Source organism: Populus alba, chromosome 5 (genome assembly GCF_005239225.2).
Source record: "Populus alba chromosome 5, ASM523922v2, whole genome shotgun sequence".
Taxonomy (NCBI): domain Eukaryota; kingdom Viridiplantae; phylum Streptophyta; class Magnoliopsida; order Malpighiales; family Salicaceae; genus Populus; species Populus alba.
Genome location: NC_133288.1, coordinates 20952350 through 20969668, shown reverse-complemented (window position 1 = coordinate 20969668; position 17319 = coordinate 20952350). Strand labels below are relative to the sequence as shown.

At 32.3% G+C, this 17319-nt stretch overlaps 1 protein-coding gene and 1 long non-coding RNA gene across 7 annotated transcripts; one reads left to right on the top strand and one right to left on the bottom strand.

Moving 5' to 3' along the window:
* Positions 1 to 895: 895 nt before the first annotated feature.
* LOC118062163 (protein LIGHT-DEPENDENT SHORT HYPOCOTYLS 4) lies at positions 896 to 5110 on the bottom strand. Of its 6 annotated transcripts, none has more exons than XR_012169967.1 (3): positions 3922 to 5107; positions 2893 to 3013; positions 2157 to 2785 (listed from the first exon to the last, which is right to left on the bottom strand). XR_012169967.1 is itself a non-coding variant. In XM_073409526.1 (3 exons), the coding sequence occupies exons 1-2, from the start codon at positions 4508 to 4510 to the stop codon at positions 2955 to 2957; spliced, it is 648 nt and encodes a 215-aa protein (XP_073265627.1). In that variant the 5' UTR covers positions 4511 to 5107; the 3' UTR covers positions 2157 to 2806; positions 2936 to 2954. The 6 variants fall into 6 exon arrangements, 5 of the variants coding, with proteins under 5 accessions (XP_034931761.1, XP_073265627.1, XP_073265628.1 ...); XM_073409526.1 differs by having other exon boundaries at positions 2157 to 2806; positions 2936 to 3013; XM_073409527.1 differs by having other exon boundaries at positions 2936 to 3013.
* A 9903-nt stretch (positions 5111 to 15013) lies between these two features.
* On the top strand, positions 15014 to 17289 carry LOC118062165 (uncharacterized). The gene is made up of 2 exons (XR_004689714.2): positions 15014 to 16768; positions 16862 to 17289. It is a non-coding gene; the product is annotated as an uncharacterized lncRNA (long non-coding RNA).
* Positions 17290 to 17319: the final 30 nt, after the last annotated feature.

The following is a 17319-nucleotide window of genomic DNA, read 5'->3' as shown; positions in this document are numbered from 1 at the left end:
ATAGTAATCTGATGAAAGATGGTGGAGAAACAATCAAACAAGCTTATAGTTCTCTCCTCAAAATAATTTTGTTTCTTAACAACTAAATACCCTAAGTGGTATTACTGAAAATTAGTCTCTAAGCTAATCTTTGGAATTTACCTTACACTATTTCGAGCCACTGCAAAAGCAGTGAGTCTATAAATTTATAGTGATTTTATCCTAAAATAAATATGATGCCAAAATATTGGCTCAATGGTAGTTTATTCATTTAAACGATACATATTCTCCTATCAAGATCCTTGGTATGTATCTTGATGACATGAGAGCAAATTTCTAGTGCTCTTACCAAACAATAAAACAAAGAAATACAACTATATATATATATAAACAAGTGTGAGTCTTGTGATTTAGGAAGAAAATACTCTCTCCTTATACCATGCTATTTATCTTTTAGTACTTGCATTACTTAATTTATTAGCCTTTCAAGCACCTTTCCCTTCAACATGCTATCTATTTAGTTGTGATATATAGGAGCCAGACTTCATTTTGTGTTTTGAGTAAGAAACCAAAGTCAAATGTTTAGGTATAGTATGGAATGATTTAATTATTTTTTAATTTTTGATCCGTAAAAAAATAATAATATGATTGAATAGAAATAATTTTTAACTTGAATGAAAAGTTTAGTGCAAATTTAAGTCAAAATTTTGCTTTAATTTATTGATTACAACACACACATATAATATCCCTGATTTTTTTAACAAAAAAATTATCTCCATTCTTTTTCTCCGAATAAATTTCTGATTTAACTATTTTTTTTTTTATCATAGATTAGTTATAAAAATACATTTTAAATTGTAACTCGAAATAAAAAAAAGCATTATCCAAAGGTCAATCACATGTTACGGTGGATGCCTTTCTGAATAAAATTTTCTAGGTCCGCAGCTTCAAGCAACCTTTTCTAACATTTGTTAACATAGAAATCCTCCAGCTAGTAATTCAATGTTCTTTGCAGCATACTGTAAAATTAGTGTTATGTCTGTGTGTGGGATATATACACTGTGGGCAAAAGAATCGTCCTTGACGTTCAGAAACTACTTTCTTGCGATACAACCACGCAATGGGCCTACGCTGTCATCCTCTCATTCCCTACAAAACATAAAATATGGGAATACTAGAACATTAAACTATGCTAAAAAATACATAAGTCGTCGATTGAACCACTGTCATGATGAGCATTTTGAACATTAACAAAAAAGAAACTGATGAATGCTAGAAAGAAGCCAAGACGTGTGCCCAATGCTCATTTCACAAATTGATATCAGAAACCTTTGGCCGAGGAAAAAAGAAACAATTGAAATTGATGGGGAACATGCGGTGACTATATATATATATATAAAATCATGCTCGCAGGAATATTGAAAAGGATGCTGCTATTGTACCAAAAAAAGAACAAAATGACTGCAAACTTCTGAACTAACAACAACTTTCAAGACAACACAATTATTCTAGTCAAGCAGATACGATAAAGCTTTGAACCTGGAAGTTTATTAACAATAAAAGTCAGATCAAATCAATGTTAGATAGACAACAGAGTCAAGCCAGCACTTACCAGGTAAGCAATAAATTCAGTACAGAGCGGCTAGGGAAAGAAGGTTAATTGAGGACCGTTCGAATTAAGAATCAAACCACAACATAGAAGAAATTCCAAATTGTAATATATATGAACATACAAGGGTAATTCAAGAACAAAACCTCCCCTTATAATAATTTATACGTTTGTATTTGGTCTTCATCTGTGTGTATAGAAGATGTATGCTCAAGAAGCTATTTAGAATAGTTTGCAGGCCACATGGAAGTTTCTTTTCATATAAAACACACAAATATTCATTTCAAAATAGAGGGGGAAAAAGAAGAAGAAAAAGAAAGCGTACGTGTAATCTACATACAATTGTGGTATGAATCAGTCTGGAAATCCATGAAGTATATATAATTCATGTTCAAGCAGCTGCTCAGGTATGCAAAGGAAACTATACAAAGATTTCCTCGGCCGATTCATCACAAGGCCTTTGTTAAATATGTAGGATATATAGTAAATTGTAAATGGAACCAGAAAATCAACAGTAGAGTATACTTATAATTGGGAGACACAATCTAAGATATGCATGGCGAGAACAAAAAGGAAATTCTTTGATCAATGATTTCTTAGTTACTCTACATAGAGCAACTTTATCAAAATAAAAATCATATCATGGCTAATCACATAATAAACCCAAATGATTAGTGGCACGAATAGATCCTCTAAAACAACAAAGTGGAAGATTGTACCCCACAAGAATCGCTGAAAGGGAAAAGAAGTTTCACTAGCATATATCTTTCCTTGGATAAAATAAACATTGATTTGTTTTTTTTTTTTTTTTTTGCTGTTTATACAAGCATAGAGCAATCATGCAAATTCTTGCTTTAACCCAAATATAATCTATATAAGATGACCCAACATTAGCCTATAACTAAAGTGTTGTCGGCCAGACTAATTAGCAAAAGCTCCTCGAGTCTCCATGCATGGTTTCTAAGCTTGTTTGGTATTTAGTCACCGATTAGCACACTAGTATAGTGATTTAACATCAATAATGGCAAACTTTTGGATGGAGACCTTTAGTCTTGTCTTCTAATTTCATACTAACAATAATTTTTCGCCTTGACTAGAAACCCAACTAGATTCCATTGTTTCTTGCTCGGTTCTTGTGAGTGTTTAGGTAATTTGACTTGACGACTGATGAACCTCTCTCCTCTCTTTCCAAAAAAACTGAAGAAGGAGACGAAAAACCTGTTAAGATATGAGTAATGAGGGAAATGGCCGGAGGAATTTACTAGTAAAGAAGTCAAATTGTAGCACACATAAAGATACTATACAATACTGAATTCGTAGTCAACAAATCTCAGAAGCCATAAGTACTTTTTTTCTGCCACGTTTTTCATTGTCTTTCCCCCCCTTCAACTGAAATGACAACACTAGCTGAAACAGCACAGGTTTCTGAAAATTACATCAATTCATTGGTTATTCAAAGGAGTCCATCTACAACTACAAGAGTACAACAATATAATTATACCAAGGGACTATGTGTTGTAAGAGAGTATATGTGTTTTGTGCGTGTGTGGGGCTACCTTTATCAATTTTTCAAGGTTACTTAATTAAAAGACCGATCTTTATGGATCAATACTCTTTCTTTATGTTAATTTCCTATGGTTTTCTGGACAGAAAGGCAGTAAAAGTAGCAATACAATAGGGGGGGAGGGTAAGTCAGAGACTCGGACATGAAGACTTGGCAGAGATGAAAATCTGACCAAACATCTGCAACCCAACCATTAAAACAATAGCAGTAGTGCTAGACATCTGACATATGATTCTTATGTAATGTCTTTCAAGCTTTAACCACGATAACTGTGACTGAGTTTCCAACACCCTTATAAAATTTGATAAGAAGCGCTAATGTCCAAAGAAGGGGAAAGAGAAATGAGGTCACACATGATCTGCAAATCTATGGCTTGGCATACATGAATATTACACAAATGTAAGAGCAATTATAGATGCTCTCAGTCCCAACACAGACCATAACTGCAAGTACAATCACTTTTCTATTACCACTACCGCTAGTCCCATTACTAGTAATATTACTACCACTGTTTGCATCAAAAGCAGATTCATGGTATCCGCAGATCTAGCTACCCATTGTTTCCTCATATCAAAGAAAACATAGAAATACCCCTAAAGGAGGAGAAAAAGACTAACCCTAAATACTAAAATGCCTTATAACTCATACATACTAGTAAAACAAAATAACCAATAATACGGATAGGGAAATAATTAAGAACTGTCAAGAGCAGTAGTATTTTAAGCTGCTTGATAAAGGGTACTCTTTGTTTGTTTTTGTTAAGTTGCACCTGGTGGTGGTGGCATTGGCAGTGGAAGTGGCAGTGGCAGGGCTTGGATTTGTTGCTGTGGTGGACGCTTACGCTTCTTTTTCTCATAGCTAATCCCTCTTGCTTTAGACTGCAAATCACGAACCTCACGAAGATACAGCCTAACAGCACGAGCTCCAAAAGGGTTTGCTTCAGGTTTCCCTCCATTTTCCTCGAAGGCTGCTCGGAGGCGTCCAATAAGCGCATCAAGGCTACCCCAGGCCTGGCGGAGGGGGCATGGGCAGGGGGCGGGTGGGTTTGGGTGGCCATAAAAGGGGCAGATTGGAGTGTGCACTTTGGTCTTGCCAAATTGGTCAAGGTAGCGAAGGAATTCAAGGACATGAGCACCACTGCACCTGGACAGAGAAAGAGGAGGCCTGTGGTTCTTGAGGTACTGGCCAAAGGTGTTCCAGTCTCGGCGCTTTTGATTCTCATAGCGACTCGGAGTGGTGGAGGATGGTGGTGGTAAGTTTGAAACTGACATGGCTGTGTTGGTGGTGTTGCTGTTGCCTAAGCTGTTGAAACTTGTGTTTTCAGAGTTGGAGCTCTCCATTTCTTGGATTGAATTCATAGAGTTTTGTTTTAGTTATTTCGATCTTTCAGGTGGTTTAGGTTATGCTGTTGCTGCTGGCAGTGGCGGTGGCCTTTCCTCCTATTTTTTTTCTTTATAGTCACTCCACCCTTTTCTTCTTCTTCTTCTTCTTCTTCTTCTTGTTTTTTTCTAGGGTTTGCTTCTCTCCTAAACACAAAAACCTTAATTCAAGAGGGGGGCGGAGATAAAGAAATTAAAGGGCAGTACCGAATCCCTTGGTTTCTTATAGTCCTACCAAAGATTGGATAGTTCTATGGTTTTTTTTTTTGTTTTCTGTTGATGGGAAAAAACTAGCAAGAGCCAAGAAGAAAGAAATAAATGAAACAAAAAAACGTTATGAGCATTAGTTGATATTACAAGATTTCCATTTTGAAGGGAGAGAAAATGAGGAGTGGAGCTGGAAATAGTGTAACAAAGGAATAATTTTTTATGTGGAAAAATAAAGAAGGGGATGATGAGACAGATGATGGGAGAGAGGATGAGTGGACTCTTCCTCTTTGCTAATGTTAGAGCAATCCTAGAAAAGCTTGAATTAAGGTTTTTTTTTTTCTTGGGTCTGGAAAATGCTTAGTGATTGGGGTTTTTTTTACCTTAAAAAGGTAGAGCAATTCAGCTCTTATTGGTTAATGACGATATATAGAGTGAGGGAACTGTGTTAGGGCTTGTGGGAAATGGCAAGGGTAGAGAAAAGTAGGTTGGGATGCAGACAGGAAAAAGTTCGAAGGAAAGAGGGTAAAAATTGAAAGTAGTAACATGATTTTGTTCCTTGAGCCTGTAGCCTTGAATGACAATTCCTTTCTAGTAAGTGACCAGAATACCCTCTGAAAAGTTTGAAGGGAGAATGGCAAGGCAAGCTTCTGTTCATTGCCTGATCCACCTCAGGCAGCCCTAACTTGACTCTAAGTTTGCCAGTGCCCTTTCCGAACATCAACACGCTCGGAAATCAACACCTCTGACCACTTCAATAGCAGGGAATTCCTCCTTTCAGCAATAGTTCGAGCTGCCAAACCAAGTGTTTTTAAATTTATCTCCTCGATCCTGATACGTTCAGCAGCAATTGTCTTTTTTTCCTTTTCTTTTCTTTTTCCCTCCCAGTCTTGCAGCAATTCTTGTCTCTAATTAGAATCTCCATGGAAAAATATTTCCACAAGTTTAGTAGCAGAAATTATTCTAAATATTATAATATAATTTTACAAAAGCATATAAATAGTAGGAATTGAAGCATTCTCTAACATTTCACGCTTTCTAGGTCCATGTATAATAATCAATTTCCTTGTATCCTCTATTCATTTCTTTTACGATTTCAAGAAATATAGTTAGGGTTCCTGGCTAGTCCGAGAAGGCTATTTACAAAACAAATTGATCGGTATACAGATAGCTTTCAGCAAACTCAGCCCAGATTTTGAATTTTGATTGCTACTAAAAAGAGATGCATTTTAATAATGTTTTTGGTTTGCGAACGCTAGCTGCCATTTGTACAAGGAGTTCGTTTCAACTATGATTGAAGCTGTATATAACTATGGTTGTAAGAGTATTTGGAAATAGTAAGTTGTTAATGTATTTTTAATGTTAGAATGAAAGAACAAATAAAATTGTTAATGTGCTTCAATAATGAAGGTACTTTTAATTTTATTTATTTATTTATTGTGAAACACTGTTCAAAATACTTTTTCAAAGGTCCAGTATAATTTCGTTTAGGATCAAGTTATTGAATCTCACTATTTCAAATCTATTTATTAATCCCTTCACAGGTATGGTAACGATGTTTTTTTTTTAATTTTATTTTTTAATAATTAATTTATTAAGATTAGTTTTTTTTAATTTGTTTCAATTGCTTTTTATAATGTTATTTTAATTTTATAACTCGAGTTATGTTTTTAATAAGTTAACCTAAATTAACTAAAGTTATTTTTTAGATTTTTTTTAATTAATTTTTTTTAATTTTACCATTCAATATTAGATTAATAAAGTATTGAACTTCATAAATTATTTCAATTTGTTTTTAATGAGGTTATTACAGTTTCATAACTTGATTCATAAGTTTGTTAGATTAACATAAATTGATTCATGTCAATCTAATACATTGTTGTTTTTATATTTTAAAAAATGTATCATTTTAAAATCGTTTTCAAACTCAACTATATTTGTATCAATTATTTAAGTTATGTTTTGATTCATCAAATTAACAAGATTAAATCAAGTCAACTTTTATATAATTTATTTATTTTTATCAAGAAACATGTTGATTGTAATTAAATGTATTTTAAAATTTTAAACAAATTAATCTAACTTGCTACGCAACATACTTTAATAAAATAGTTTAGTTACTAGAAGATTTTGGACAGCCTTACAGTGAAAAATAAAAGGCATCATGAGGTCCTCCAAGTAATTCATTTCTTCTCTAGCTCGAAGACACAATCGGCCCTTTACCCCAAATTGATTTCAAGACCCGTTTGTACTTAGAAATTGGAGGTTCGTTGGTGAAGAGCGAAAACAATTGCGACATTGTTGACCTACCTGAAATTAAAAGCGAGAATTATGGTTGTTCCTGATTTAGCACACACTTCATGTGGAATAAAGGAACTAGAACGAGTGGGGCTTGTCGATTGGAACGGAACCCTACTGCCCAGCTGGTCTAGGACTAATGTCGATCTTTCTTCTTTGAGTCCAGATGAAGAAGCATGTAATAGACTTAAACAGCAACAAGGTCGAAGATATGATGAGCAAGATAAAGCTTGTATTGGTGAATTACTCGAGTCTGTGCAGATGGTCTCGGATGTGATGGAAGGCCTTGTTAAAAGAGTTACAGTAGAAGAATCTGAAATTGTTGTTAGGAAAGATAAGGTAACTTTAAGTCAGGAAACGATTCGAAGGAAAGCAATCCAGATCGAGAGCATGTCTTCGAAATTCGAGGAGATGATGCAGCAGAGGGTTGAAGAAAGCTTCAGCAAAGCAATTGTGGGATCACAGAAAAACAAGAACATACGCGCTGAGCAGGGGGGAGACCGTGATGATTCCTTCCCTGTCAGAAAAACTCAATTAAGTTACCGATTTGAACACTGAGAAAAAAAAAATTAAATTGGATTCTTTCTCTTCAATGGTGATTTTATTTTTGGTTGGATAAAGGAGGTGAAAATATTGGGAAGATGAAGGGTAAATACGAAGGCAGAAAGAGAGTCAAAATTCGGTGCTATTCATCCCACCTCCAGTTGCTTTATCTTTCACCGCCGAGTGAATATGAGGCGGTTGGGAAGGCAACACAAATTGTTATGGTTTCGTGACATTTCTAGCAGGGTCTCATGTTTGGTAATAAATAGAGGAGTTTTCTTAGTGGTAATTTTATTATTTTAATGCAGCATAGGCTATTTGGTTATTAAATTAAATACAATAATAAACCTATTTTTTATTGATTTTTTTATTTATAAAATTATAAAAACTCGTGATGTAAACTTTAATTTTTAAAATATAAAATAGAATAAGCTGTAAGAACTGAAAATAATTTTCCTTAAAAAAAACACTTTGAAATGGAGCTTTGCGTGACAAACCAAAGAAACAAGCTATTAATTTACATGAATCATAAAAACTCTTTACTTTTTATCATGTGAACGTTAAAACACCTTTAGCAATACATATATTAATATTAATATTAACAAAAAATCTATTTAAGGAGTCTCTCTCAGCAGTATTTTCTTCTTCTTCTTTTTTGTTGAATTGAAATTCATAAATTATTTTAATATTTTTTAAACTATTATAATTTCATGATTCGAGTAATGTGTTTTATAGATTAATTCAATTGACTCAATTTTTTTTTATTTTTTTAATTGAGTTTTTGTTTTTAATTTCATAACTTAATATTTAGGTTAATTAGAAATTAAGCTTCATAATTTATTTTAATTTTATTTATATGAGGTTTTCTCAGTCACATGATTCGGGTTATAGGTTTTGCTGGTTAACCTGATTGATTTTGAGGTTTTTTTGTTATTTTTCTTACATTGATTTTTTATTCAATTTTATTTTTCAATGTTTAGGTTGATTGAGAATTAATTTTCATAATTTATTCTACCTTTTTATGTGAGAATATCTCAGTTTTATAACTTCAATCAAAGGTTTGACTAGTAAACCCAGGTTGACTTAAGTATTTTTTTTTGTTTTTTTTTAATTGATTTTTTTTTCAATTATATCATTCAGTATTGAATTAATTGAGAGCTGAACTTCATAATTTATTTTTATCTGTTTTCTATTGGATTATATCAGTTTCAAGATCTAGGTTTGACTCGGGTCTTTTTTTTTTTTTTATCCTTGTTTTAATTGATTTTTTTTAAAAATTTTATTCTTCAATATTTGATTGATTGAAAATTAGACTTTAATATTTTTTATTGTTTTTTATGAGGTTATCAAGATCTCGTGATATATGTAACAAATTTTACATATTAACCTAGATTGACTTGGATCGATCCAATATGTTTTCATCTCGATATTTAAAAGAATTTTCATCTTAAAAATCTTTTTATTAAAACTATATTTTTTGTCAGTTATCCAAGTTATCCTTGAACTTATCAAATCAACCGGGTCATATTAAATATCAAATCAATTGCTACATTGTTTAAATTTTTCCATCTTGAAAGCATGTTAGCAATGCCTTGATAATTTTTTTTAATATTTTTTAAAATTATTTGATACGACTAGGAGTGTAGCACTAATAAATGACATAATACATGTTATCAAAACTCATTTTCTAACCACAACCAAAAGCATAGACTTACTCAACCGAAAGTTCAATGAGTATAAATTAAATTGACTAAAGTTATTATATTGACTCATCTCAAGATCCGGGTCGTAAGTTAGACAAGTTAACCCAAGTCAATTTGTTTAGATTTAAAAAAAAAAAAAATCAAAAGGACATTGTTGGAAGAGAAAAAAAAGTCAAGTCAAGTTTTGAATGTGTCAATCAAATTGTAAGTTGACTCACCATGTTTTTTGGGTCAAACCAATCAGCTTTGGATTTAATTTTTTAACTGACCCGGATTAGAGGTGGGGTCAATCCAACGAATCATACTGAGTTTTATAGCTATGAATTTGACAGGAAGGAATAAATACCAAAATTTAAAAGCCCTGGAATTGCAGTGTAAAGTCACGCTTACAACACAAGGGTACGTAGTAATTTAGACTTGAATGGTATTTATACTTTTCTATACACAACAGCCAACAGATCCGTAGGAAAGGGACAGTTTTATAGTACTTTATATTAAATGCTGGGGAGCTTTTCCCCGTCTGAAAAATATGCCAAATTGAATGCTAGGAATTGATCTCCCATCCAAATGTGTAATGTTTTCCATCTACCTTGCCTATTTTACGCAATGAATGATGTTGTGTTCTAAGATAAATTGATATTTTACGTCAAATATTTACAATTATTTTGTATACAATGACATGAAATTTTGAAAAAATAGAGACTCAACTTAAAAAAAAAAAAAAAAAAATCATTGGAGGACCCAATAGAGAATCACTTTGTGGGTTAGGAATCGAGGTTATAGCAACTACTATTTCGGCCTTTAATTAAGAGTTTCCACAAAGTTAATTAGATTAGATTATATTAATTATTAATTATAGATTGATTTTTTAAAAAAAAATTAACCCAGACAAATACTAGATCAATCTACAAGAAGACGGGTTACTAACTATATTAATTCTCAATGCTAACTTTTGTTTTTAAGCAAAGTGCACAATTCATCACAAGAAAGCTGTTTTACAATCTTTTTTAAAAAAATAAAAAAAAATTGCTTGTTTCAACTAAAAGTAAACAGGAGTTAGGTTAAGATCTTGACTTGACATATATTTTTTTCTCCAATAAATATATTTATTTGCTGGTTAGCATACCAATATTATTACTTCAAACTCACAACACAGAATTCATTCATGCATGCCACTCGCATTACCATAGTTATAGTTGGAATCAAGGAGTAAAATGTCCTGGTTTCGGATGGTGTGTCCGGCCGTGACTTAACTTGAGTTTTTAATAAATTTAAATTTGTTTTTTTATTTTAAAATTAATTTTTTTAAATTATTTTATTACATTGATATTAAAATTAAAATTTAAAAAAAATAAAAAAATATATTTAAAAAATAATATTTACCATCTCAAAAACTTATAGTAATTTTTTTTTTTGGCCCCTGATAGATAATTGATTAGTCAATTATAAGTAACAGGTAGAGTAATGCATAATACTGAGTAGGGTAACTAATCAGTACGTAGCATTAATAGCCCATGACAACAAGAAAGAATGAAAAGAGACTTGCCCTACCTTGAGGGTCTAGCTCAAGCGGTCAACTGCAATGCTTGTATTGCGACTGTCTCAAGTTCGATTCTTAAGAGTACCAGCATGTCATTTTCACAGTGCTTTACCTGTCTACTGGGCTTGCAGGATGTTCAGTGAGCCCGGGGATTAGTCGTGGTGCGCGTAAGCTGGCCCAGACACCACGGGTTACTAAAAACAAAAAAAAAATGAAGAGAGACAACTCATAGATTATATATTAGTAATGTAGTTTTGGTGGTTTATAATAATGTATAGAAACATTGTAAGGATATGTTTATTTTTTAAATTAATATTTTTCATTTATTTCGATGCTTGATATCAAAAAAATTTAAAGATCTAAAATAATGATTTTAATATATCTTTTTTAAAAAAAACATTATATCCTACACCACAGCACTAAAAGCAAAATTAGTTAGTTTTATAAGTGGGGTTTCCATGAGTTTTGGAAGTGCATGGTGTGATGGGACCAGACTCTGTTTAATAACTGACACTTCAATTGGGTCTCCACCTTAGATACTGTCCTACAAACTGAGGGCAGCTTAAACAGAAACTAAGGGTTGTTGAGATCTACATTTACTGCTATTGGAGGCTCAATGCACCGAAACATCTTAAAGCACCGTAAGTACAAGGGCTTTGTCTTTATTGTCTCCGAATTGAAAAGTAAGCGTGCAATTATAGCAGCTATGACACCCCGTTTGCAGATTCAGGGGTTGATTAAAAGCAAATAAAAAATGAATTTAATTATTTTTATTAAAACCATAATATTTTTTTAATTTTCTGGTATTGACTCTGTTAGATTTATAATGAATTTCATAAAATTAGTCGAAAGATTCGGTGCATGTTTGGTATTTTATTAGTTTTTACTGTCATGATTTAAAAAATACAGATTTGGAAGTACATTATAACACTTCGCTCAGATTCAAGTTTTTATAATAATTTGAGGTAAAACAATGCAGTAAAAAACAAATAATTTTAAAAAAATATGAACAACATGAGAACATCTCGGACCCCAGTGCCATTACTCGACAAGTTAGCAAGTACTCGAATAGTCCCGAGCCTAAGGCCGTGGGTACCCCCTCAACCACGTAGCTTAAGTACATCCTCTTATATGGAAACCCGAGGCCTGCTTAAAAACCTTCGTTTAAAACTTAAAACCAGTTTAACACTAATAAATTAGATATTTACTTCTCTGACATTCACTTTTTTTTTCTTACATGTAACCTCTTTCAGACCATACGTGTCCGTCCGAACTCTAAACAAACCACGGGTTCTGTCGAGGAAAAAAAATTCGGACTAAATAAACCTTTTGATATCAAGTTAATGTTTGTTTTTTTAATTTTTTTTGTTTATAAATATATTAAAATATATATATTTTTAATAATTTATTTTAAGATATAATATATCAAAATAATTTAAAAATAATAAAAAAAATTCAAATTTTACAAAACATACAATGTAATCACGTAGATAAACAGTGTTTAAATTGGCCGTTGAGAGAAGAATATTTTATTTTTGTGAAAAAGAATATATTTTTTAAAAATATTGTTTTAAAAAAGCATTTAAATTATTATTTTTTCATGTATTTTCTATGATTATGACATAATAATATAAAAAAAATAGAGAAGAGAACACGATGGCATGCATATTTATGGAAATGAAATAGAAATATGTAATTACTGAGGAAAAGATGAAGAAAAAGGGACTGTGAGGAGAGAGAGAGAGAGAGAAGCCAAAAAACTGAGCACAGAGGTAGAAGACAAGAGTGGAGAAAGAGGAGAGAAAAAAAAGACCTGCAAAATTGAGCTTGTATTTTACAATACTGCCATTGACTTGCAATCACCAGTCAAGGTATAAAATTCAAAAGGAAAGCCGCGTGTCGCCGAATAATAAAGAAGGAGATAGCGTGAAGGCAAAGAAAGAAGACCCGTGGAACCATAGAAGTCCTCTGGAATAAATTCTCTATTATTTAATATTAACTGGTAAGCCAAAGTTTCACAGAGCCGGTAATAATTGAGAAACTTTATAATAAATAAACGGTAATACGTTAGACTTAACAAGTACATGGTATTAACAAAAACATTGAAAAGAGAGAGATGGTGCTTTTCAAACGGATATGTTATTATTTTATTTTAGTAGTGTTTATTTGTTTTTTTAATGTATTTTTTTTTAATTTTAATTTCATCATTTACATCTTTAGTTTTTAAAATTATATATTATGATTTTGTTTCGTTTTATTTTTTTATATTGTTATCTTTTATTTTCATAACTCAAAACACTAAAAGAAATGGTATTTTTCAATTGTGGCACCGCCCTCATAAAACATTGTTAAATCTTAATATTTCTTTGTTCTATTTTTTAATCCATGTTTTAATTTTTTATTCTTTAATATTTGTTTTTACGAAACTTAACTTCATGATTTATTTGATTTTGCTTTCTAATGTAGTTATTAGAGTCCTCATGAACTTGAGTCATGTTTTGACTGGTTAACCCAATTTTTTAAATCAACTTTATCTTTTAATATTTGATTTGTTAAGGAACCAGTTTTTGTTGATGAATTATACTTATTTTTATTGGTCATCTAGTTGTTTTTTAAATTTACTAAATTTAACCAAAATCACATCAAATCAACCCTCATTCTGTTATTTTTACATGTAGATAATATTTTTACATAAAAAAATTGATTCAAATAGTAACTCATCGCCAGCAATATTCCAGTAATACCACAGAAACATGTTGTCATATTATTAAATAATTGATATTAACAATATGTCATTAAAAATATACACATTTTTTTTTCTCTTCAACGGTGGTATATATGGAAGTAATTTTTAAAGAGTTTTTTTTATTTTTAAAAATATATTAAAATAATTTTTTATATATTTTTCTAACATTGACGTATCAAAAATCATAAAAAAAAACACCAAAAAAAAACAACAAATTAATATTTTTATTAAAACAAACACGTTTTTAAAACAATTTCCAACCACCGAATAAAAAATGCAATACGGAAGAGGCGAAAAAGGGGGAAGGGCTGTCCGCACACTGCCCGCATCACATTCCACCTTAATTACCTAGAGAAAAGCAAAGCAAAACATATAAAAGTATCACAAAGATATCTTTGTCCCAAGCTTTCCAACAAATAATAGATTCATCTTAACAAACCTTTGCGTTTATTAATAAATTCCACACAGTTAAAATATTAATTGTAGTACATCAATTTCAGACATGGATGTTTTCCTGTTCTTTTCTCACTTTTACCCGATTTGTCGAACACAGAATTTAATAGGATAGGATGGCTCGAAGAAACATAAGTATACCAAGAGAGGCATATAAAATAATGCAAGATCATGCAAAACAGCAGTAGCTATTTTTGAATCCTTAAATAGAGTTTTTGTCTAGGTTATGAGATTGTTGTGTCAGGACTATTTTATTTTAAAATAAAAAAAAACTGTAGTTAATTTATTATTATATAGTATGATATAATATTTTTATGTAATGCTTAGTGTTGGCCTGTGCCCTGCAGGAAGCACTGAAGGAATGCCAGGATCTTGGGTGATTATAGAACACATTTTTAATTTCTTCCCAAAAACACTAGGGCGAATTTGAATAATTTTTTAATTTTTTATATATAATATATGGTTAGATGAGAATTAATTAATAATCCATATCGTATTGAATATATTTAAGACTCCCGTGCCTTATAGTTTATGCATACAAGCATTGTATTTCATACTCTAAATATATATAACATCAATAAGATTTCGCAAATAATTAGATAATCATAGATCGATCTTAATCATGGCGAAAGCTAGCTTTACATGCCGGGATCATGAGATAAAAGATTAATTATGATGATTATTTGTGCTATCACCACCTCAACATCGAGTTAATAAATCCATTTTTTATTTCTATCGAAAGACAAAGACTAGAGAAGGATAAGTTCCATTATATATACAGAAAACAATAACCTCAACATATAAAATTAAAAAAAAAAGAGGAGTAATTCACCATCGTCATTTTATTTATTTTACAGCTGCAATGTAATAACCTCATTAGCGCATAATATATCAAACGGTATAAAACAAAACACTTAACTACATGTATTTATATTAATTAATTAATTGATTCACATCTTGACCTGTTCAATGGTTGTTGTCAGCATCAAGTTCGATATCCATCCCAATCCCATAATGTCAAATCCAGGAAGCATTTGGACCCTGCAATTTGCTATAACCTAATAGTATTAACTTTATCGTCAGATAATGGGGGGGAACAAATACCAGTCCTTTTCATATTTTTGCTGTTTAATTAATAATTATCACCAGAGAGTAGAAAAATCCGATGGAGTGTATGGAAAAAGGATGTCTGGAACCACGTGGCTCGAACCCAAGTTTGATACTATCCTTGCTTGATTCAAGGAATGCAACCACGTGACCAGTTTATCTTCTGCAACCAATTTAAAAGCTGATCGATTTGTTGTTCTTGATCGCAGGAGCTATACAGGAGACGGGGAACAATGGGCTCGAATGATCCTACAAGATGGAGTCCAAACATAATCTGTGACTGTGAAGGTCCCATTTTGACATCACAAGAGTGGTCTGCTGAGATGGTGAACAGACCGAGGAAATTAAGAAGGCTCTGGTGCTGGTAGGGGCCAACCAGGAGGCCATCTTCTGCACTGCTCCAATATTAGACAACTGGTTTTATGCCAACCGAGGCCCTGCCCCATGCATGTCTCTTTTTCCAGATGCTCCATCAAGAAAACATGATTATGATGGTGGATTACAAGAAACAACAGCTTGATAATTGCTGTTGCCAAGTCTCGCCTCCTGCTGATAACTTAAATTGAGTTAGGTACGTTTTTCTAACTTTTCCCGAGCTTATTAATAAGGGAGGTATTGGGCTTGCATGACATGGTTGAAACAGAGAATTTGACAAGAAAGTTAAAAATAACTTGATGGTGCACCTTGCCTAACTCGTCCAAGTAATGAATCGAATCTGACAAACAAATATAAAAAAGTACGGGCAACCCTACTGCAAGAGTTTGGTTGGTCTGGATGGTATAATTTAATGTGGGTGAGTTATTGTATGAGTAGCTATTTTGATAAATAGTTAAATTATTATTAGAGATGAATTAAAAAATCATTTGGTTTATATTTTGAGAAAAAAAGGGAAGAAAAATAAATTTTACAAGGGCATTGTTAACTTTCTTCTAAACATATGCTAACCTGGATTTCAGCCTTGTCCATGGTAAAAGCATTTAAACATCTGTCTAGTAAATTTGTTGAGTGATGGTTTGTTTTTGTGTTACAACATGTTTTTTAAATTATTTTTTATTTTTTAAAAAATATTAAATTAATATTTCTTAAAATATTTTTGAATGATTTTTGAACTAGCAAACAAAGCATGTAGGAAGCCTTATTTTCTTCCACGGGAGAAGAAAAGCTAACAAACAAAAGGGACTGGTGTGAAGAATAAGTGAGAGGTCATGTATTCTTCCCAAAAAACAAAAAAGAAAAAAGAAAAAAAGAAAAGAAGAAGAAGAAGAAGGTCATGGGTGAGGAACAGTGCACTATTTGTAGTCTGGTTGGTGAGAGGTATTATCGTACCCAAAAAGTAAAACCTTGAAGATGGAGTTTGGGCCCATTTATGACTAGAGTGGACCAAGCCTGCCATTCTATGGGTGGAGCTTTTATTCTGCCACTGTCTCGACGGAAAGGTTTTTTTTACAAAAAAAAAAAAAAGGATTTTAATCACTCGGAAAACCAATCTTGGAGCAATGCCTCCTCAAGATTTTGATCTTGCTGTGATACAGGGGAAGAGAAACAGAGAAATGAAATGAAAGCTACCTTTTCACGTGACAAATTTTGGCGTGATGGGATGGAAGAGCTACAACCTTTCCCTCTGCTTTAATGGCCAGAAAGTTATTTTCTTTTCTTAATCCTACTATAAGCATAGCCCGTGCTGTATAAGCTGTCTTCCCAACTGTCATCAACAGAAATTTCTCTGTTTTCAGTGGGAGAGAACGATAGGCAGAGAGCACGAGGGTGTGTTTTCTTGCAGAAGTTCTCTCCAGCAAAGATGGCTGGTATCAATCACCATAGGTTTCTTTATGGTCAAGGAAGAGACCAGAAAACAAAGGCCAGAAAGCAGACACGTGGACAAAAAAGCATACAAAAAGGTTATCCACATCAACAGCAAGGTGCGGCACCTTAATTAAGGACATTAGGAGCCACGATATTGCTGAAACTTGCAGCCAACACCTAATCACCATAGGTTTCCAGCTGTTTTTCGTATTTCAATATCTACGTACATCAAGAACGTACTCGGCAGGCAAGCATTGATGCAATGCCTCCAATTCAACTACTTGCACGACAACAAATTAGTTAAACCATCAAAACTGGAGATTTTTCTGTCAAATGGCATCAGTATCATTTATTTCCATTATATAGCAGACTGCAACAGTTATTGGCA

Bases quoted from the DNA above. Each gene is read 5' to 3' on its own strand.
- LOC118062163 (XM_035075867.2), bottom strand. From the start codon at position 4,510: ATGAATTCAATCCAAGAAATGGAGAGCTCCAACTCTGAAAACACAAGT. The intron at 2,807-3,921 runs GTGCAACTTAAC...ATATCTTAACAG, and splicing joins GCCAATGCCACCACCACCAG to GTTTTTCGTCTCCTTCTTCA.